This window comes from Loxodonta africana, chromosome 7 (assembly GCF_030014295.1).
Source record: "Loxodonta africana isolate mLoxAfr1 chromosome 7, mLoxAfr1.hap2, whole genome shotgun sequence".
In the NCBI taxonomy this organism is placed as follows: domain Eukaryota; kingdom Metazoa; phylum Chordata; class Mammalia; order Proboscidea; family Elephantidae; genus Loxodonta; species Loxodonta africana.
In genome coordinates, this window is record NC_087348.1 from 95,479,992 (window position 1) to 95,500,896 (window position 20,905).

At 35.2% G+C, this 20,905-nt stretch overlaps 1 protein-coding gene across 4 annotated transcripts in view; it reads right to left on the reverse strand.

Annotated features, from left to right (window-relative positions):
* RSF1 (remodeling and spacing factor 1) overlaps positions 1-20,905 on the reverse strand; it is a 166,621-nt gene that overhangs the window by 33,840 nt on the left and 111,876 nt on the right. For 3 of the 4 annotated variants that reach the window (XM_003418517.4, XM_010598170.3, XM_064288738.1), the window contains exons 6-7: positions 3,120-4,885; positions 1,133-1,339 (exon numbers count right to left, since the gene is read on the reverse strand). In XM_003418517.4, coding sequence (XP_003418565.2) covers positions 1,133-1,339; positions 3,120-4,885 — 1,973 coding nt within the window. The remainder of the gene's footprint in view (positions 1-1,132; positions 1,340-3,119; positions 4,886-20,905) is intronic. The other variant, XM_023558505.2, reaches the window with a different exon arrangement.

The window sequence follows — 20,905 nt, forward strand, 5'->3', positions numbered from 1 at the left end:
CCTGGGAGATGATAAACTTTGCTGATACGATCTAGTTTCCAGACATGATCTTAAAGAACAAGTAAGCTGGAATTAACTTTAACCCAGCATCTATGAGATGTCAGGAGCTGTAGTAGCAATTTACAGAAGTTGTTAAAAACAACCTTCAGAAGAAGTACGTGGTATTATTACAATTTTACAAATGAGACCATCAAGGTACAGAGAAAATAGCACCTAATAAGTGGTAGAGCCAGGATCTGAATCCAACTCTGTCTTCCTTCATGCTTTTCCCATCACACCATGCTGCTTTTTATGAAAAATGTGCTTTTCATGAAAATTCACCTCATATGATTTTTCCATAATCTCAAAAAGTTTCTGCTCCACACAATTCTACCCATGTGGAAGCATCTTACTTTCCATTTCTTTCTACTTAATAGCTGGAGGTTGCCTTTTAAGTCTAATCTATTGAAAAACAGAATTCTTACACAGAATTGGGCATAATAAGAATGTTTCGTCAATAGGTTCTTTAGAAAGCACTTACAAACGGCAAATAATAAACTACAAGGTATGAACTGGTTATCTTGATTTAGGTCACCTTTTTAGAACTTAATTCCTGGATATGAAAGCTCTATGTAAACCTGTTACTATAATTCTGAATACACCTGGTCTGTACTTTATCTTCTGAAAAAAGTTTTTTTTAAAACTACTCATTTTTAAAAAAGTATTAAGCACTATTAGGTTACTTATTTGACTTAAATGTTTTTGCAGGATGACAGTAAGGCCTTCAGGTCTAATTTAGTTAAAGCTGGTACTAAGGAAATACAAAAAACAATGAAACACTGAAAAAATAAAAACTTAAAGAAAAAAATTAAAATATTTAAATTGTGAGAATAGATTAGGAGTACATTCTTAGCAAGTAGAGAATATATCGATATATAAGCCAGGTAGAATGAAAGCAAAATCCTGATTTTTGACCTTGCTTGAATTGCGGTATTAGTTGAGAAACAGAAATAAAGGTTATTTCATAGCACACCAAGCTCTGTACCATTAAAAAAAAATTCAAATCATCATTAAATACAGAAGAGTTGGGCTGTTCCAGGCAACCACGGCATGCCTGTAATATGAATATCGTTCATTTAGGTCAGGTACATACTAGTTCTGGATGGTTTGGAAGGCCACATTTTTTGCATGGTTCATCATCATCTGCTGGGATAACCTCTTCACTTTCCTTTTCTTCTTCCTCTTCTGAAGCGGCGGATGATTTTTCAGTGTCAGACCTTTCGCTTTCATCATTGCTGGAATATTTCCACCTGCCACGTGTTCGAGAACCAGTCCATCGAACTTTACCTTTGGGTTTTACCTTGTATAAAATAAAAAAACGGGGATAATTTGATATAATTTTTTTTTAATTACAGAAGTATTACACATCTATTGTAGAATATTTAGTCAATGGACAAAGAAGAAAAGGAAAATTACTGTAACCTCATCACTAAATATAACTAGTATTAAATTTTGGTATATATTTCCATTATTTTTTCTGTTTTTGATTGCTTAGATAATGGCATCACAGTGAACATTCTGTCTTATATTTTCCCTAGTCATAAAATATTCTCCTACCATCACTGCAAATGACTGTGTAATATGCCATCACCTAGCCGTATTTATCTAATTCCCCCATTAGACATTTATGTAGTTGTTTCCCATTTTTTCACTTTCATAAACAAAATATCCTTGTAAATATAAAATTTTACATATACCTCTGTGGTTAGGATAAATTCCTCGAAGAGGATTCTGGGTCAAAGGTCATGTATATTTTAAAAGCTCTGCAACAGAGCATTGACTATATTCTCACATATTGTTATGCAAATTTTAAATTCTGTTAGAGGTTAACTTAAAAATTCTAAATGGGTCAGAACTGTATATAAAAATCCTGACAAACTTCAAAAATGTATTATTCAGCGAATAAGTTTACGAAGTTGTAAACTACTTTGTATTGCCTGGTTTCATAGTCTTTTAATTCATACTACATGTCATTTCTACAATTCCTCAGCAAAGTACAAAATGATTCTAACAATAGAATAAAGAGGAAGCTTTTTTGTTTTAAGTAAAGAATTAAAAATTCAGTATGTTAGGAAACAAAGGATTACTTACAATGAAGGATCATCTGATCATTTAAATAAATTAGAAACGAAAGTAGCACCTTTAATTATGACAAATTCCCATAGCCAAAGACTTGTACAAGATATTGTTAAAATAAGAGTATCATAGAAAAGAGAATTTTGCCTTTTCTACTCAGTCTAATAAGTATAATGGGGGGAAACAGGCATTCAAATACACTAGTAATGACAGGGTACGTTAATAAGGTCTCTTTGGAGGGCAATGTGGCAACAGCTATCAAAACTTAAAATATACATGCCCCTTGACCCAGCAATTCCAATTCTAGGAGTCTATTCTAAAGAAATACTCACTCATGTCCAAAAGGATCTTCAATGCAGCATTGCCTGTAATAGTGAAAAATTGGAAAACAACCTAAATGTCAATCAATAAGGGAATGGTTAAATAAACTGAGGCACATCCACACTATGGAATACTAAGTGGCCGTTAACAAGCAAAAAGTAGACTACACTTACTGACATGGAAAGACTTCAAGGACACATTCTTAAGTGGAAAAAAAAAAGTCATAGAAAAACAAACATCTTTGATCCTTTTTTTTTTTTTAAATAAGTGGGTAAATGCTTCTGAACACAAAGATAAATTCATGGAAAAAGGATTGGAAAATATGTACCCCAAACTGTTAACAGTGGCTATGGAAGTTTTCATTTTTTTATGCTACAGCCTGGGTATTACTTGAACAGATTACAGAGAAAATGTTATCCCTATTTTGCCAAAAACAAACAAACAAACAAAAAAAAACCAAAATTTTTTTTGAAGTTTAAAAGATGACAAGATTTTACAGGCTGAAATTTGATACCTGGTGATAACTATTGAGAAAAAATAGCTTAGATACGGGAAGAAAGATACTGTAAATAAATTTAAGAAAAGTTATCTCTGAATGACTACATTTTAGCCAAAAGCAAGCAAAGACAGACAGAGCCAAATATTTCTAATTAAAAATTAAAACTCAAGAGTAGGAGTTTTACCTTGCTTACTTTAGAATTTGTATCCTTCTCTGTTTTTTTTGAATTTTCTTTTTTGTCTGCTTTTTGCAAAGCTGCTGACTCTTCTTCTGCTTCATCTTCTCCTTCCCCTCGTTTTTTATCAGCTTTCTGATCTCTAATCTCAGCCACTTTCGCTGTGGGTCTAGATATTCTTGGAGACCTCCTTAAAGTACGACCCACATTTGTTTTCTCTTCTTCCTTTTCCATCTTCTCTTGCTTGGTTTCTGGTTCTAGAATTTTTGAGGGAGAATCTGGCTTCTTCTTCCGACTGGATATCCTAATAGTTAATTTGATGCCCTCTTTCTGCCTTTCAGAGGTTATCTCTCTATTTTCTGAGGCAGTGGTTTCTTCTTCAGAAATCAATTTATACTTAAATTTACTTTTTTGCATAGAACCCTTTGTTTCAGAAGAATCCTCTATGACAGAGGCCTGGGCATTGTTTAGATTATCCATTTCTACCTTTAATGACTCAGAATCCTCTTTTAGAATTTTTGAGTTTCCTGCTTCCAGAGACTGACCTTCAACAGAACTTGTGCTCTGACACTCTACCACTTCTTTTTCTGAGGCTAATTTGTCACAGAGACCAGTCATATTGGATGGTGAAGTTTCAGCTGCCTCAGGAGAGCCTGGCTTTTCTGACTCTTTTTCAGTACTCCTTGGAACTTCTTCTGGTATTGGACTCAATCTTTGTGTGTCCTTATCAAGAAAAGTCTTTTTGGACTTCTCTAACTTTTCAAGACATTCTAGGCGTGGTGGGCGCTTATCTTTCTTACTTTTCAGAGACTTCTCTTCAACTTTCATGGTACAGGATTCAGCGGTAGATAAAATACTTTTTAGAGAGAGATCCTTTGCCATCTCAGAAGTCTTAAGAGAGGTTTCCATTTCTGGTGAACCAGGCTGCCCTTTCTGACTCTGGATCTCTGAAACTGAGATTGAATTATCTGTATCTTTCCCTATAAGGACCACTTCCTTCTCAAGCTCACCTATTTTTGTACTTGTTATAACAGAATTTAAGGACTCTGCTCCATTTCCCTCTACAATGACATTTTTGTCCTTAGAGGGGCTACAGCTATCTTCCTTTGCATCATACAATTTTGTTTCTATTTGATCTGTCTTAAATTTTGGAGTTACCTTTTCATCACCAACTTCTCCATTTACCAGTTGTTTCCCTTCAAGGCCCAAAGTAGTAATCGTAGAGATTCTTTTACAAGTTTCTTCCTCTTGTTTTATTTCATCTTTCAAAAACTCTTTTGTTGGAGTAACTGATTTACACAAAGGTCCTTTGACTGGACTGTCAAAATCATCACTCAGTTTAATTTCTCGCTTTTTCAGTGGTATCTTTGCCTGCTGGTCATTTTTAAGTTTCTCGGTTTCTTCAGTAGATTTCTCAGTAATTTCTTGAGAAGATTTAACATTGCCACCAAACTCCAGTCTCTCAGGCTCCTGTGCCACTAGTTTCTCCATACTACTTTTAATATCTTTAGAGTCTACTCTACATTCTTTCACCTCAACTTTAGTAGGTTTGACATTTTCCTTGAAGGAATCGCTTTCTTCTTTGATGATCTTTTTGTCCTCACTTTCTGGCAGAAGTTTTTCTAGCTTCACTATGACTGGGAGTTTCACAAGCTCCTTTTCATCATCTTTTTCTATTTTCACAGTAGTTTCTTCTAGAACATTGGGTGCAGAAAGGTTTTCTGAATCAACTGGCTGCTCATCAACCTTCATCTTTTCATTTTCTTTCTGTTTCTCTAAAAATCAGAAAAAGTTTAATTACATAAACAGAAGCTTTCAAGGTTATGAAATACAAAAGGCTTAATATAATGTTGTTGGGTGTTGTCGAGTTGATTCCGACTTACAGCTACCCCATGTAACAGAGTAGAATTGCCCCATAGGGTTTTCTTCATTGTAATCTTTATGGAAGCAGATCACCAGGTCTTTCTCCTATGGAGTCGCCGCATGGGTTCGATCTGCCAACTTTTTGGTTAGCACCTAAATGCTTAACTCTTGTGCCACCAGGGCTGCTTGTTAATATATGTTAACATTTGAAGTTTCTCTTTTAAGAGAGGTGGTTTTGTTATTAGACATGTTATGAAATTTGACAAGAAAATTTAAAAACTCTGAAGCACACCTTCCAGATACTAGAAAACTATTCTTTAGAAAGACTTTCTGCATTATATTTTTACCATCAGTATTCTCTATGGCATGCAAATATTTACAGAGCTCCAATAATTTATTCCAGCTCAAATGATACACAAAAATACGAAACTGAGAATACTATGCAAGGCACTCCCACATTTGTTTTATAAACTGACAACTGTTCTTTACAAGTCATTGAGCACTTCATTTCATTGAGGTAACATGTGCATGTCACTGAGAAATTATTTGTTTTGTATTGGATTCAGATTATAAAAAATAACACATATCCTCTACAAAAAATGAAAGACAGAAAAAGAAAGGATACTGCATAATCCGACTACCCAGAGGTAACCACTATTAATATTTTTGGTTACTTCTTTCTAATCTTATGTATTTTTTACAAAGTGGGGATCATGCTGGCATTTTTTTTTTCATCAAAACATTAGCACTTTATGATACTACATACCTTTTGTAAAAATTGAACTTAAGGATTATATAACATTCCTCAATGTGGTTATACTACAACTTACTTTATCAAATGCCATTACTGAACATTTCAGAAGTTAGTATTTTTACAAGGAAACTTTTTAGGTTTATCTGTCAATTCCTCTTTTTACCAATTTAGCTCTATATTTTCAACTTTTATGGTGTACCTAATAGTGCAGATTTAAATATAACAAAAGCCATATTCAGTAAATTGTATAATTTCTGAATGGGATTAGAGATTGCATAGATGCTGTAAATTTACACTCATAGACTTGAGCACAGTGTTTTTAGAATTCATTACCTATATTTCCACCCCCTCAACCTACCTTTGCAATACTGAAAGACCTCAATTTTAAACAAAATTTTACCAAGACAAAAAAATTTTTTTTTTTTAATTTTGAACGGTTTCTCATGAAGGTGATAAATCAGACAGAGTTACAATATATATTTCATGAGAATAAAAATGAAAGGGATAAAAGTGAGGATATTGAGAACTCAATACTTCTAAAAAGTGAGTATTTTTATTATAAAGCACCAACCATTTCTTTAAGGTTCCAGTCATGCTGCAAACAAGAATTTGTAATAGTTGAAAATAAAAAATTCATACCCATCCAGAGCCTTAGAGTATCAGTATTACTCTTCCTTCTTTACACTGTGAGTGATTTGATATATACGTATATTGCTAAGAAAATTAAAGAAATGACAGTGATTATCTCATATGTATATCCTCCCTGTCCCAAGGATAAAATAGGTCTAGTAAATTCCCATTCACTGAGATTGGTTAGGGTATCAGGAAATCTGATTAAATGAATGTCCTAAGTAACAGTTAAAATACACAGATTACCATCTTTAAAAATAACCCCAACCTAATAGTAAGAGTTTACTGAACACAATTTATTATTTACGTTTATGGTTCGGAAAGCATCTCAGGGTCTCACTGTGGCCAAGGTAAAATGACAATATGTTTTTCTTTGGGGATAGGGAATGAGGAGGATATCTACGGTTATTTGAATTGATTGTGACTTGACTAACAACATTGCATAATAAAATGACCAACAACATTAGGTTCAAGACTCCCAGATTAATTCTAATTCACATACTGGTGTGTCTGTGAGTATGTGACAAACCCTCTGTTCCTCATTTCTTCATCTATAAAACAAAGGAATTGAACTAAGTGACCTCAACTATCATTCTTTGTTGACAGTACATTTTTCTGATTCCAAAAATATTAAATTTTTGGTATTCTTGTCACTGGCTCAGATTTCTTAAAAGAAAAACATGACAGCAATTATTACTCTCCTTCCCCTAGATTACACAGATATGTCTCTATAGAGAACAAAAGAACCAGGACAGAAAACAAACCCTTAAGCACTATCATAATTGGTCAAAAGGTTATTCAGTTATATGAGCATTTTCCCAAGGTTTATGAGAAGGAAATTTTAAGAGAGGATGCAATTGAGTTTAAGAGGCATGAAATTTGAAGTTATAAAATTTATTTGAAAAATCACACTGTAGCAGCAACATTTCTTGATGAACTTAAGGTAATTTATGGGAAGTTATCTACTATAATTTTTTTTAAAGCTGATTCATTCATTTACTCAATATTTATTGATCACCTACTATGTTCTTTCCCAACCACCCCAATCAGAATCGCTGTGTAATGAAACATTATTCAACATTCCATATATGTTCACAAAATGAAGAAAACTGCTAACTGCCTACCCAGTATCTATTCTCCTCTCCTTTCTTACTAACAGAACTCTGATTTTGTTCAGGAAGGCACTAACCTCCCCAGACATCTTATAGCTATGGGTCATGTGATTCAGTTTTGGCCAATAAGATGCATGGAGAAGTCTACTGGGTGAGGTGTACAGGATTTAGCAGACCCATGCTTTATGCCCTTTCCCTTACTTTCTACCAAGAATCTGCACACGTTACACCTGCAGAGGGAGAAACCAAAGCCTAATGCTAAGGCTGGCAGAATAGGAAGGGTACTTAATGGCTTCATGGAGCTGCTGTACCAGACCTGAACTACTTACCACTTGACTTTTTTTTATTACAAGAAAACAAACCAAAAAAACACCCTATTTAAATAAACACACAACCAAATGCAATTCTCTCTGATTTTCCTTTTGCTTCTGTTGCCTTCTACTTCTCCTTTCCCACACTAATCAAAATTTTTTCATACAGTCAATATGTTTTGGTCTTGCCTTATGTTGGGTGATATATGAGGTTTTAATTTTTTTTACAGTTCTCCTAAGACTTGAGAAACTCAAAAATAGCATGACAGTTTCAGACCCTGGTTCAAATCCTACATACCTATGGTGAGAGTGTAAATTAACACAAATATTTTAAAGAGCAATTTAGAAATATTTGCTCTAAATCCTGAAGAAACACATTGTCTAAATCAGCAAATCTACTGCTGGAGAATATCTTACATATAAGTATACAGAGACATGTACATGAATATTTGTTGCAAGACTGCTGTAAAAGTAAAAAAGTGGATATAGCCTAAATATCCCTCCAATAGGGGAATGGATAAATAACCACTATACAGCCATCAATATGAAACAAACTTACATGAATCGATACGGATAAATCTCAAAAACAGAATGATGAGTAAAAAAAGTAAGTTGCAAAAGGACAGGTACAGTATGATACCATTTGTAGAAAAGTTATAAAACAAAATAATACTATACATTTGTGGTTACATATACATGTGGAAAACCCAAAAACATGTGCATGGGAATGATTTTGAGATTGTGGAAATAGAGGGACAAGTATTAACTGTTCCTATAATTTTTTATTTTTTAAACTGAAAGCAAAACTTGGCAAACCAATGACAACTGCTAAATTAGCACCCAAGTGTCTGTTATACTCTTTTCTGTTTATTTGAACAATTTCATTAAAAACTAAGCTGATGAATCAGATAAACCTTTATGCTCTCATGGCACTTCCACACTGACCAGCTTTGAGACCTTGGGAAAATTTCCTTGACTTTTTTGCATCTCTTTAGACACTAAATTCTCTGAAGTGGAAATAAAAACACTGATCTCAAGGAGTTGCCATGAAGATTTAAAAAACAAAGCTTGTAAAGAACTTAACACAGTATTGGGAATTATTATTATTGTTATCACTCATTATCTGGCCCTCTGTTCTTAGCACAAACTTTAGCTGCATCAAAAATTCAGTGTTTCCCGATCCGTCTATATGCTGCCTACAAGAGACACACCTTAGACTTAGAGACACAAACAAACTAAAACTCAAAGGATGGAAAAAAATATATCAAGCAAACAATAAGCAAACAAGAGCAGGAGTAGCAATATTAATTTCTGATAAAATAGACTTTAAAATTAAATCCACCACAAAGGATAAAGATGGATGCTACATAATGATAAAAGGAACCATAGACCAGGAAGATATAACCATATTAAATATTTATGTACCCAATGACAGGGCTGCGAGATACAAAAAACAAACTTTAACAGAACTGAAAAGTGAGATAGACACCTCCACAATTACAGTAGGAGACTTCAACACACCACTTTCGGAGAAGGACAGGATATCCAGTAAGAAGCTCAACAGAGACACAGAAGACCTAATTGCTACAATCAACCAACTTGACCTCATTGACTTATACAGAACCTTCCACCCAACTGCTGCAAAGTATACTTTTTTTTCTAGCACACATGGAACATTCTCTAGAATAGACCGCATATTAGGTCATAAAACAAACCTTTGCAGAATCCAAAACATTGAAATATTACAAAGCATCTTCTCAGACCACAAGGCCATAAAAGTGGAAATCAATAACAGAAAAATTAGGGAAAAGAAATCAAATACTTGGAAACTGAACAATACCCTCCTGAAAAAAGATTGGGTTATAGAAGACATTAAGGAGGGAATAAAGAACTTCATAGAATGCAACAAGAATGAAAACACTTCCTATCAAAACCTCTGGGACACAGCAAAAGCAGTGCTCAGAGGTCAATTTATATCGATAAATGCATACATACAAAAAGAAGAAAGAGCCAAAATCAGAGAACTGTCCCTACAACTTGAACAAATAGAAAGTGAGCAACAAAAGAATCCATCAGGCACCAGAAGAAAACAAATAATAAAAATTAGACGTGAACTAAATGAATTAGAGAACAGAAAAACAATTGAAAGAATTAACAAAGCTGGTTCTTTGAAAAAATTAATAAAATTGATAAACCACTGGTCAGACTGACTACAGAAATACAGGAAAGGAAACAAATAACCCGAATAAGAAACGAGATAGGCCACATCACAACAGACCCAACTGAAATTAAAAGAATCATATCAGATTATTACGAAAAATTGTACACTTAACAAATTTGCAAACCTAAAAGAAATGGATGAACGCCTAGAAAAACACTACCTACCTGAACTAACACATTCAGAAGTAGAACAACTAAATAGACCCATAACAAAAAAAGAGATTGAAACGGTAATCAAAAAACTCCCAACAAAAAAAAGCCCTGGCCCGGACGGCTTTACTGCAGAGTTTTACCAAACTTTCAGAGAAGAGTTAACACCACTACTACTAAACGTATTTTAAAGCATAGAAAATGACAGAATACTGCCTAACTCATTCTATGAAGCCACCATACCCCTGATACCAAAACCAGGTAAAGACATTACAAAAAAAGAAAATTACAGACCTATATCCCTCATGAACATAGATGCAAAAATCCTCAACACAATTCTAGCCAACAGAATTCAACAACATATCCAAAAAATAACCCACCACGACCAAGTGGGATTTAAACCAGGGATGCAAGGCTGGTTTAATATTAGAAAATCCAATAATGTAATCCACCATATAAATAAAAGACAAAAACCACATGATCTTATCAATTGATGCAGAAAAGGCATTTGACAAAGTCCAACACCCATTTATGATAAAAACTCTAACCAAAATAGGAATTGAAGGAAAATTCCTCAACATAATAAAGGGCATCTATACAAAGCCAACAGCCAACATCACTCTAAATGGAGAGAGCCCGAAAGCATTTCCCTTGAGAACGGGAACCAGACAAGGACGCCCTTTATCACTGCTCTTATTCAACATTGTGCTAGAGGTCCTACCCAGAGCAATTAGGCTAGACAAAGAAATAAAGGGCATCCGGATTGGCAAGGAGGAAGTAAAATTATCTCTATTTGCAGATGACATGATCTTACACACAGAAAACCCTAAGGAATCCTCCAGAAAACTACTGAAACTAATAGTAGAGTTTGGCAGAGTCTCAGGTTATAAAATAAACATACAAAAATCACTTGGATTCCTCTACATCAACAAAAAGAACATTGAAGAGGAAATAACCAAATGAATACCATTCACAGTAGCCCCCAAGAAGATAAAATACATAGGAATAAATCTTACCAAAGATGTAAAAGACCTATATAAAGAAAACTACAAAGTACTACTACAAGAAACTAAAAAGGACCTACTTAAGTGGAAAAACATACCTTGCTCATGGATAGGAAGACTTAACATAGTAAAAATGTCTATTCTACCAAAAGCCATCTATACATACAATGCACTTCCGATCCAAATTCCAATGACATTTTTTAATGTGACGGAGAAACAAATCACCAACTTCATATGGAAGGGGAAGAAGCCTCGGATAAGTAAAGCATTACTGAAAAAGAAGAAGGAAGTGGGAGGCCTCACTCTACCTGATTTTAGAACTTACTATATAGCTTCAGAAGTCAAAACAGCCTGGTACTGGTACAACAACAGGCACATAGACCAATGGAACAGAATTGAGAACCCAGATATAAATCCATCCACATATGAGCAGCTGATATTTGACAAAGGCCCAGTGTCAGTTAATTGGGGAAAAGAAAGTCTTTTTAACAAATGGTGCTGGCATAACTGGATATCCATTTGCAAAAAAATGAAACAGGTCCCATACCTCACACCATGTACAAAAACTAACTCCAAGTGGATCAAAGACCTAAATATAAAGACTAAAACAATAAAGACCATGGAAGAAAAAATAGGGACAACGTTAGGAGCCCTAATACAAGGCATAAACAGAATACAAAACATTACCAAAAATGATGAAGAGAAACCAGATAACTGGGAGCTCCTAAAAATGAAACACCTATGCTCATCTAAAGACTTCACCAAAAGAGTAAAAAGACCACCTACAGACTGGGAAAGAATTTTCAGCTATGCCATCTCCGACCAGCGCCTGATCTCTAAAATCTATATGATTCTGTTAAAACTCAACCACAAAAAGACGAACAACCCAATCAAGAAGTGGGCAAAGGATATGAACACACACTTCACTATAGAAGATATTCAGGCAGCTAACAGATACATGAGAAAATGCTCTCGATCATTAGCCATTAGAGAAATGCAGATTAAAACTACGATGAGATTCCATCTCACTCCAACAAGGCTGGCATTAATCCAAAAAACACAAAATAATAAATGCTGGAGAGGCTGCGGAGAGATTGGAACTCTTAGACACTGCTGGTGGGAATGTAAAATGGTAGAACCACTTCGGAAATCTATCTGGCATTTTCTTAAAAAGTTAGAAATAGAACTACCATACAACCCAGAAATCCCACTCCTCGGAATATACCCTAGAGAAATAAGAGCCTTTACACAAACAGATATGTGCACATCCATGTTTACTGCAGCTCTGTTTACAATAGCAAAAAGCTGGAAGCAACCAAGGTGTCCATCAACGGATGAATGGGTAAATAAATTGTGGTATATTCACACAATGGGATACTACGCATCGATAAAGAACAGTGACGAATCTGTGAAACATTTCATAACATGGAGGAACCTGGAAAGCATTATGCTGAGCGAAACTAGTCAGAGGCAAAAGGACAAATATTGTATAAGACCACTATTATAAGATCTTGAGAAATAGTATAAACTAAGAAGAACACATACTTTTGTGGTTACGAGGGGGGGAGGGAAGGAGGGTGGGAGAGGGTTATTTACTGATTAGTTAGTAGATAAGAACTACTTTAGGTGAAGGGAAGGACAATACTCAATACACGGAAGGTCAGCTCAATTGGACTGGACCAAAAGCAAAGAAGTTTCCGGGATAAAATGAATGCTTCAAAGGTCAGCGGAGCAAGGGCGGGGGTTTGGGGACTATGGCTTAAGGGGACTTCTAAGTCAATTGGCAAAATAATTCTACTATGAAAACACTCTGCATCCCACTTTGAAATGTGGCGTCTGGGGTCTTAAATGCTAACAAGCGGCCATCTAAGATGCATCAATTGGTCTCAACCCACCTGGAGCAAAGGAGAATGAAGAACACCAAGGTGACATGACAACTAAGAGCCCAAGAGACAGAAAGGGCCACATGAACCAGAGACCTACATCATCCTGAGACCAGAAGAACTAGTTGGTGCCCGGCCACAATCGATAACTGCCCTGACAGGGAGCACAACAGAGAACCCCTGAGGGAGCAGGAGATCAGTGGGATGCAGACCCCAAATTCTCATAAAAAGACCAGACTTAAGGGTCTGACTGAGACTAGAGGAATCCCCGTGGTCATGGTCCCCAAACCTTCTGTTGGCCCAGGACAGGAACCATTCCCGAAGACAACTCATCAGACATGGAATGCCCTGGGCAATGGGTAGGAGAGAGATGCTAATGAAGAGTGAGCTACTTGTATCAGGTGGACACTTGAGACTGTGTTGGCATCTCCTGTCTGGAGGGGAGATGGGAGGGTAGAGAGGGTTAGAAACTGGCAAAATTGTCACGAAAGGAGAGACTGGAAAGGCTGACACATTAGGGGGAGAGTAAGTGGGAGTATGGAGTAAGGTGTATATAAGCTTATTGATTTGTAAACATTCACTTAAAGCTCAATAAAAATTATTAAAAAAAAAAAATCAGTGTTTCCCAAATCTGTCATCATTCAAAAAAAAAAATCCAAACTCTGTCAGCAACGTAGAAAGCTAATTTTACTCTTCTCTACCTCTCGGCTCCTCCGTTGCCTACTTAAAATATTGGCAACTATTTCCTAGGGTCTTCAGCATAGTGGCACGTTTATTATTATTATCACTATTGGTAAATAACTTCAAGCCGAGTGCAAATGTCACTCCATTTTATAGTTCTATCTGGTTTTTTCCCAAAAAAGAATTAACTAATCTTCCTGTATTTGCATATTGCTTTATATGAACTTCTGTTATAACACTTACTACCCAGAATTACAATGATTTATTTATATATCTATCTGTCCTAACAGTCTTATGACTTTCTCCTCTGGGGCAGAATGAAGCACACTCAAAAATCTGTTGACTAAACTGAAATGGCACGAACTCTAAATGTTGATAAAGAACATCAATACATTTACAGATGTAGCTTTTATCAAGGTTTTTATGCAGACTGCAAAACAATACTTGATTAAAAATTCTTTAAAGTTTATCTGAACTATTTTTTTTATTTACAAAGTGAGATCTGGGCACAGACACGACACATTTAATGTACGCTTAAGTATACCTCGTAGAAGGATTAATAAATACATTTATTTAAGAAACCATTTACAATATAAGAAAAAACTAAAGATTACAAAAGAAAGTGGGCAAAGGATATGAAACACAATATGAACAGAGAAGATGAAAATGTTCAAACTTCACTAGTAGTCAAAAAAAATTAAAGTTCAAAAAAGGAAATTTTTAGTCAAACTAGCAAAGTTTTTATCTAGTGATAATGTTCAAAGCTTTTAAGAGTATGGTGAAAGGAATACGCTCATACACTGGCAGTGGTAGAATAAATTAGTACAACCATTCAATAACAAATACTCTGTGCTTGCTTTATACCTGGAACTTTCTTTTTTAAAGAATTTTTAAAGACATGAGAAAATTCTCATGGTAAAATGGAAATTTCAAAAATGTAGGATATAAAACTAAATTTATTATATAATCTCAATTCTAATAAATAAACTGATTTTCATTTCCCTAGTAACCTGAGCATATTTTCATATTTTATTAATCAATACTATCGTAACTGAGAGGAGCCCTGGTGGCGCAGCAGTTAAAGCACGCAGCTGCTAACCGAAACATCAGTTGTTCAAATCCACCAATCACTCTGTGGGCAAAAGTTCTACTCTGTCCTTAGGGTCACTATAAGTCAGAATCGAGTCGACGGCAGCGGGTTTGGTTTTTGGCGATCATAACTGATCGTGCTGTGAAAACTGTTCATGCTTCTGCCATTGAAAGCTTTTTCTGGATGGCACCTGTGTCTTTCGGATATGCCCCCACCCTTTTTTGTGTATGTCTTTATTTTCTGGCGTTACAGGATGTTCCAGATTTATCTTGTACAGTTGTCCCTCAGTATCTGTGGGGGATTGGTTCCAGGACCTCTTGCGGATCCCTAAATCCACAAATGCTCAAGTCCCTTATATAAAATGGCATAGTATCTGCATATAATCTACACACATCCACCCGTATACTTTAAATCATCTCTAGATTACTTATAATACCTAATACAACGTAAATGCTATATAAATAGTTGTTATACTGCATTGTGGAGAGACAGCACTTTATGCTCCCTCTTAGCCTTTGGGGGACCGCTTTGACCACTTAATTCCTTTGTAGAAGGCATTTTTTCACAGAAACAAAGGATGCACAACACAAGTAGCTCAAACACCGTGTGCTAGAGAGACTGAGGATATGTGAAATGATCGGAGGCTACAGCAGGGTATGGCTACACATCCTTTCATGCAAGTGGATTTCAGCATAGTGCTCGGTGTGCAGCAAATTCAAATTTTTCTTTTTAGAACTTTCTTTTTTTCCCTCAAATACTTTCAATCCACGGTTGGTTGAATCTGCTGATGCAAAACCAGTGTATACATAGGGGCAACTGTATTTTTCCTCTTCCAGTCTTGAAATCAATCTCTTCTCTAAAGAGTCCTGATTCCTTTTATTAGAGAATGATATTAAGAAACCAAAATCTGGAGGCTAAGCATATTCATTCTACTTGGGGTGTCACTGTTCTTAGGTCCCTCTCATGAACAGAGTTAAAAAATATACATGTATGTATACTAATCCACGCATACAAACACATATATATTTATTTTTATATCACTTACCAGTAATATTTAGCCATTCATTTTGGTTGGCTGAAGCTCATTCACTAGAAGATTCCTATAAAAGGACTACCATATTTTTATGCAAATAACACATGCCTTCTGTTTGTTTGCCAACTGCGCCCTCCCCCCTTATTTTCATAAGTGCCACTATGTCAATTTTTTTTACGTGCTGTGGTAAAAAAAATTAGCATAGTACGCTTACAAAAATACCTCACGGGGTAAGGGCACAGTTGGCAAACGCACGTAGAAGGTGTGTGTTATTTGTGTAAAAGTACGGTAACACAAAAATATATCTTATAGGTGGCTAACAGCTTACCTGCAGTCTTTATATCTGAAAATCAGTTTGCCTGGACATAAAATCCCTGGCTCATATCTCTTTTCCTTGAGAATCTCAAATACATTATGACATTTTCTTTTGGCATGAAGCACTACTGCCAAAAAGTAACGGCAATCTGATTTTCTTACTTAGAAGTCACTTGCTCTTTTTGCCTGGGTGGTCAAGTATGTCTTTCTTTAAAGTCAAATAATTTTACTAGAATATTTCTTGATGTTAATTGTTCTAGGTTCATTTTTCAAGAAATGCAGTGTCTTTTCCATATAAAGCTTCAAAAAAAATTTTTTTTTTCAGGTAAGTTTTGTTAAATACAGTCTTTGTTACTTATTTTGTTCCCTTGCTTTTTCTTTTCCTCTTCATGGACTCCTACGTGTTCAATCTTCTTTGCCTATTTTTAATATCTGTAATTTTATCTCACATTCTTAATTTTTTTTTGTTTTAAAAAAATATTCTCCTTTTCATTTTTTTTTTTCTTAAAGGCATTAATTTTTCTGTTCATTCACAAGATGTTTCTTTTAAATTTATTTAAAAATTTTTTTAAACTCTGAGTTCTACCTGGGCATTACTTTCCAACAAGCCTTCAGTCCCTGTAGCAATGTTATTCTACCTCTTATTCTCTTTCACTCTTACAATCCTAGGGGAACTGACTTTGATCCTTTAGTTACTCGTTTTTATTTACAAATAGACTTTTAGAAAGGAGGTTTGTTAATGACAGTTTTCCTAATTTGACAGCTCCAGAGCTCCCCTGTTACTTTCGTCAAGTATTAAAATTAGAACAGTTTCCTGAGATTATCTAGCTCTATTCCCTCTTCCATACTTTCATCTGAACCAGAGCTTTGTCTAGGAAGGGAGCTCTGGCTGTTGAGTTTTGAGAATTCATTACGCCCAGAGCACTCTAATTCCTTTAAAGACCTTTGTTGTAAATGTTGTCCATGGGTTTTGTTTTTACCATCAATACGTTCTTTTTATGGGGAAATTTGTAAAGATTAAAAATCCTTGTTGATGCCACTTTTCAGAATTAATGAATGATAACTTACATTTTCTCCTTCTGATTCAAGCCACAACAAACTTAGCCAGAGCACATAACTTCAACACAGTCTCTCTACATGAAAAATTTCTTCCAGATTTTTCTTCTTTTTAAGCCTTGTGGTATGCTTTAAGCTAAGGCTCTTGGTTTGCAGCAAATTCAAGATTAAATAAGTTTATAAACTTTGCAAACTGACCCTCTTTTTCTCTGTGAAAAAGAATTTCACTATTCAATATGTAGACAGTATTGTCAAAATGGATGGAAGCAACTTTAGTTAGTTAGTTTTATGCTTCCAACAAGTCTTCACATAAGACTTTCACATAAGAAACTATGGTCTGTGTCCTATTGCTCATGGCATAAAAACCAAAAGAAACACGAGCTTCAATGTATTTTGTCTTTTATCTCTTCTACCTACATCAAGATAAATGTAAATAAGGACAGATGATGATGATATGACTAGATTTTCTTTTGTTCTTACAGAAGAAAACTATGTTAGATATCATAACTAGGTGACAATAACACCTGCATTTATCTGGTCTCCCTATGCTTGTTTCAAGTAAAACAATATTTAACACGATAATAAAAACAGTAGATTATTTTATGCCCAGTACAAGGATTTTCTGAAGCCTATCCATAAACTGCTAGCTTACCCCCCCTGTACGACATAAAAATATTTCTTTATAGCTGTAACTATTAGCACTCACCTCCCTACAGAAGGGGTCACAAACTCTAATGACTAGACAGGCTAAGCAGATAATAAATGAAGTGGGCAGAGCGCAGGAAAAGACGAAAAGTCAAAAACATAATTAAATCTTCTTTGGACTATACAACCATGTACAATCTAGAGATTATATTTTCAATTGGGAAAAAAAAGCCTACTTAGTTTTTCTATTTTATTTAACAATTCATTATTTCTTTGATTTGGAATCAGAAGCTTCATTTTTTTAAATCTTCATGAGGACAGTATTGGATCTTGTACTTAGTACTATTATACGCGATACAGAATTCTGAGTCATTTAATGAGTAACGTTTACTACATACAGTTTATACGAGAAAAACAGCTGTTCATGAGTGCAGGTATTTCCAAACACTGACGGAATTCTGAAGGATGGATTTTTACAGATGGCAACTACTCTCAGGAAATTCACACCATTTTTTTAACTGAATGCTGTCATTATTTAGTTTTCAGAATATATTAAATTTCAGTTTAGTAATTTATCATGTGGCTCTTCATCTTACAACATTAATAAAAGAAAAGGAATGAAACAGTATTAGCTTTTCTTCATAAATCTGAAGTCAGAGAACCTCTTCCAGAATTCACGCCATCATGTTCATTTCTGGATTTCAAATGCATATAGAAAAATGGGTCAGATTATTCCTTGTCTAATAATTTTCCTAAAGAATCAATGTCATGAAGAATGAGTAAGTCAATTCATAAAACTGCAATATCTGAAATGCTTCAATGTGCTGTACTGCCAACCTAACTGAGTCTTTGAGACAATTTTATTTGATAAATTAAGTACTTTTTTCCAAAATGACATGAACAACTTATTTCCAGCCCCCCCCCACCAAAGGTTTCCTAACATCACACCATCACTGAGCCAACTGGGAGCAATTCTGACCTTTGGTTAACTGTCAAGCTCTGCTCCCTTTGTAACCTTGTAAAAACTGGAATATAAATTAGGTTACTAGGCAACAAAACTTTTGATAAAAATGAGCTCTGATTGATAAACTGCATCTGGCCTAGGAAAAACAATAAAAAAATGATGGGGTGTGCTTGCTTCAGCAGCATATATACTAAAATACATGATGGGGGCACCCTATTTGGGACTCTCCTGAAGGCAGTGACTCTTACATTTGGGTATGAGGACCCTGGAAGCTATGCTCATAGAACTGTTATAAGAAATAATGGCTTAAGTGGAACATAAGACTTTTAAGACAAAGCGGTTCCTGCACCTACCCCCAATGCGAAACCCGTCTACTTGCTCCTAAAGTTGTCACCTGGGGAGAAGATAGCTCCTGGATGGCCATATGAACTGCTAGATGGACTGCTACAAGGATTACTACTAAAAACAGAAATACTAGATACCGCTCTCGCTGGCGATCTATACCTCATCCTACATTGACCTTAGTAAAGTGATGCCAAATGTGGTCTATAGTAGATTTGTGAATCTGAACGTTTAGTTGGACCTAAGATGAATCCAGATGGGGATCATGAAACCTTACAGTACACTTGACTACTGTATTGTATAGCTCATTCATTAGGCAAAATGTTGACCCAACTATGGATCAAGTTTTGAGAGCTTATCTAGTTCACAAGACTAATTACCATACCATGGCTGTGACATATTCCACTTTTGACTTTTTTTACACAAACAGTAAATTCCTAGATAATGAGCAGTGAAGTGATTTAAGTTCTGTCTTTACAAACGGTTATCATCTTGAATTTAAGGTTTTTATCAGATGTTATATTAAAAATGGCCAAAGAAAGATCATGTATAGATTACATTTTCTAAGTTTAACCTGTCTACAGTTATATTTAAAACTTATTTCTTAATACACAAAAATTGTCACTTCCTAAAATTGGGCCCATCAAGGAACCATACCCAAATTGTCTTAGTCATATTAAAATTTTCATTAAGGCTACAAATAAATAAAGCTAACTGGATAATAGCATTAATAACTACTTTCATCAGCTACAATAGAAAATATAATAAATAATTTAACTTTTTGTCCCATTTGTTCTCAACAAAGTATTCACTCTGAGAAACAGTATTTCTAATTGTACTTATATTTACAAATGCTCATTTTAATTTGATATAAACAGTTTTTTGCTGCACTCAAATTCTACAATGAAAAGGTGTGATACTCATGTAAATTTTTCCTCTTTAAGAACATAAACACACATCACAGCTTTCAGGAACAAACCTCCCTCAACTTTCAGTCCTATCCCTACCTCCCACAGTTTCTCACCAGGCATCTTTTCATTTCCCATCATAGTTTTTACGATAGATTGTTTCATAACAGTACACTAAACTATACTACTATGCCAGGTTAAATTCAAGCTTTGTATCAGATGTCATGTTAAGAACAGCCAAAGGGGGATCATCTGTAGGTTACTTTACCTATTATTTGAACTGTAGGAGTATTATTCACTTCTGCAAACAATTATCCCCTCTCTCCTGTTTTTCTTAAAATACGCATACTTTGGACATACTATCAGCAGGGACCAGTCCCTGGAGAAGGACATCATGCTTAGTAGAGGGTCAGTGAAAAAGACGAACTCCCTCGATGAGATGGATTGACACTGTGGCTGCAACAATGGGCTCAAATATAGCAACAATTGTGAGGATGGCACAGGACGGGGCAGTGTTTCGTTCTGTTTCACGTAGGGTCACTGAGTCAGAACCGCCTGGACGGCACCTAAAAACAACACTGTTGTGTCCCATCAATTCCAACTCATAGTGACTATAGGACAGGGGCAGAACTGCCCCATAGAGTTTTCTAGGCTAAAATCTTTAAAGGAGCAGATTGCCAGGTCCTTATTCTAGAGATTCTCAAGTGATACTCCCTTATCATTCTACATGTAGGCAGAAGTAATGGCTGCAGGAATTAACAAAAGAACAATCTTTTTCCAACTAGTAGGAATAAAACTAAATTAACGGCTAAAATTTCGCATAACTTTCAATCT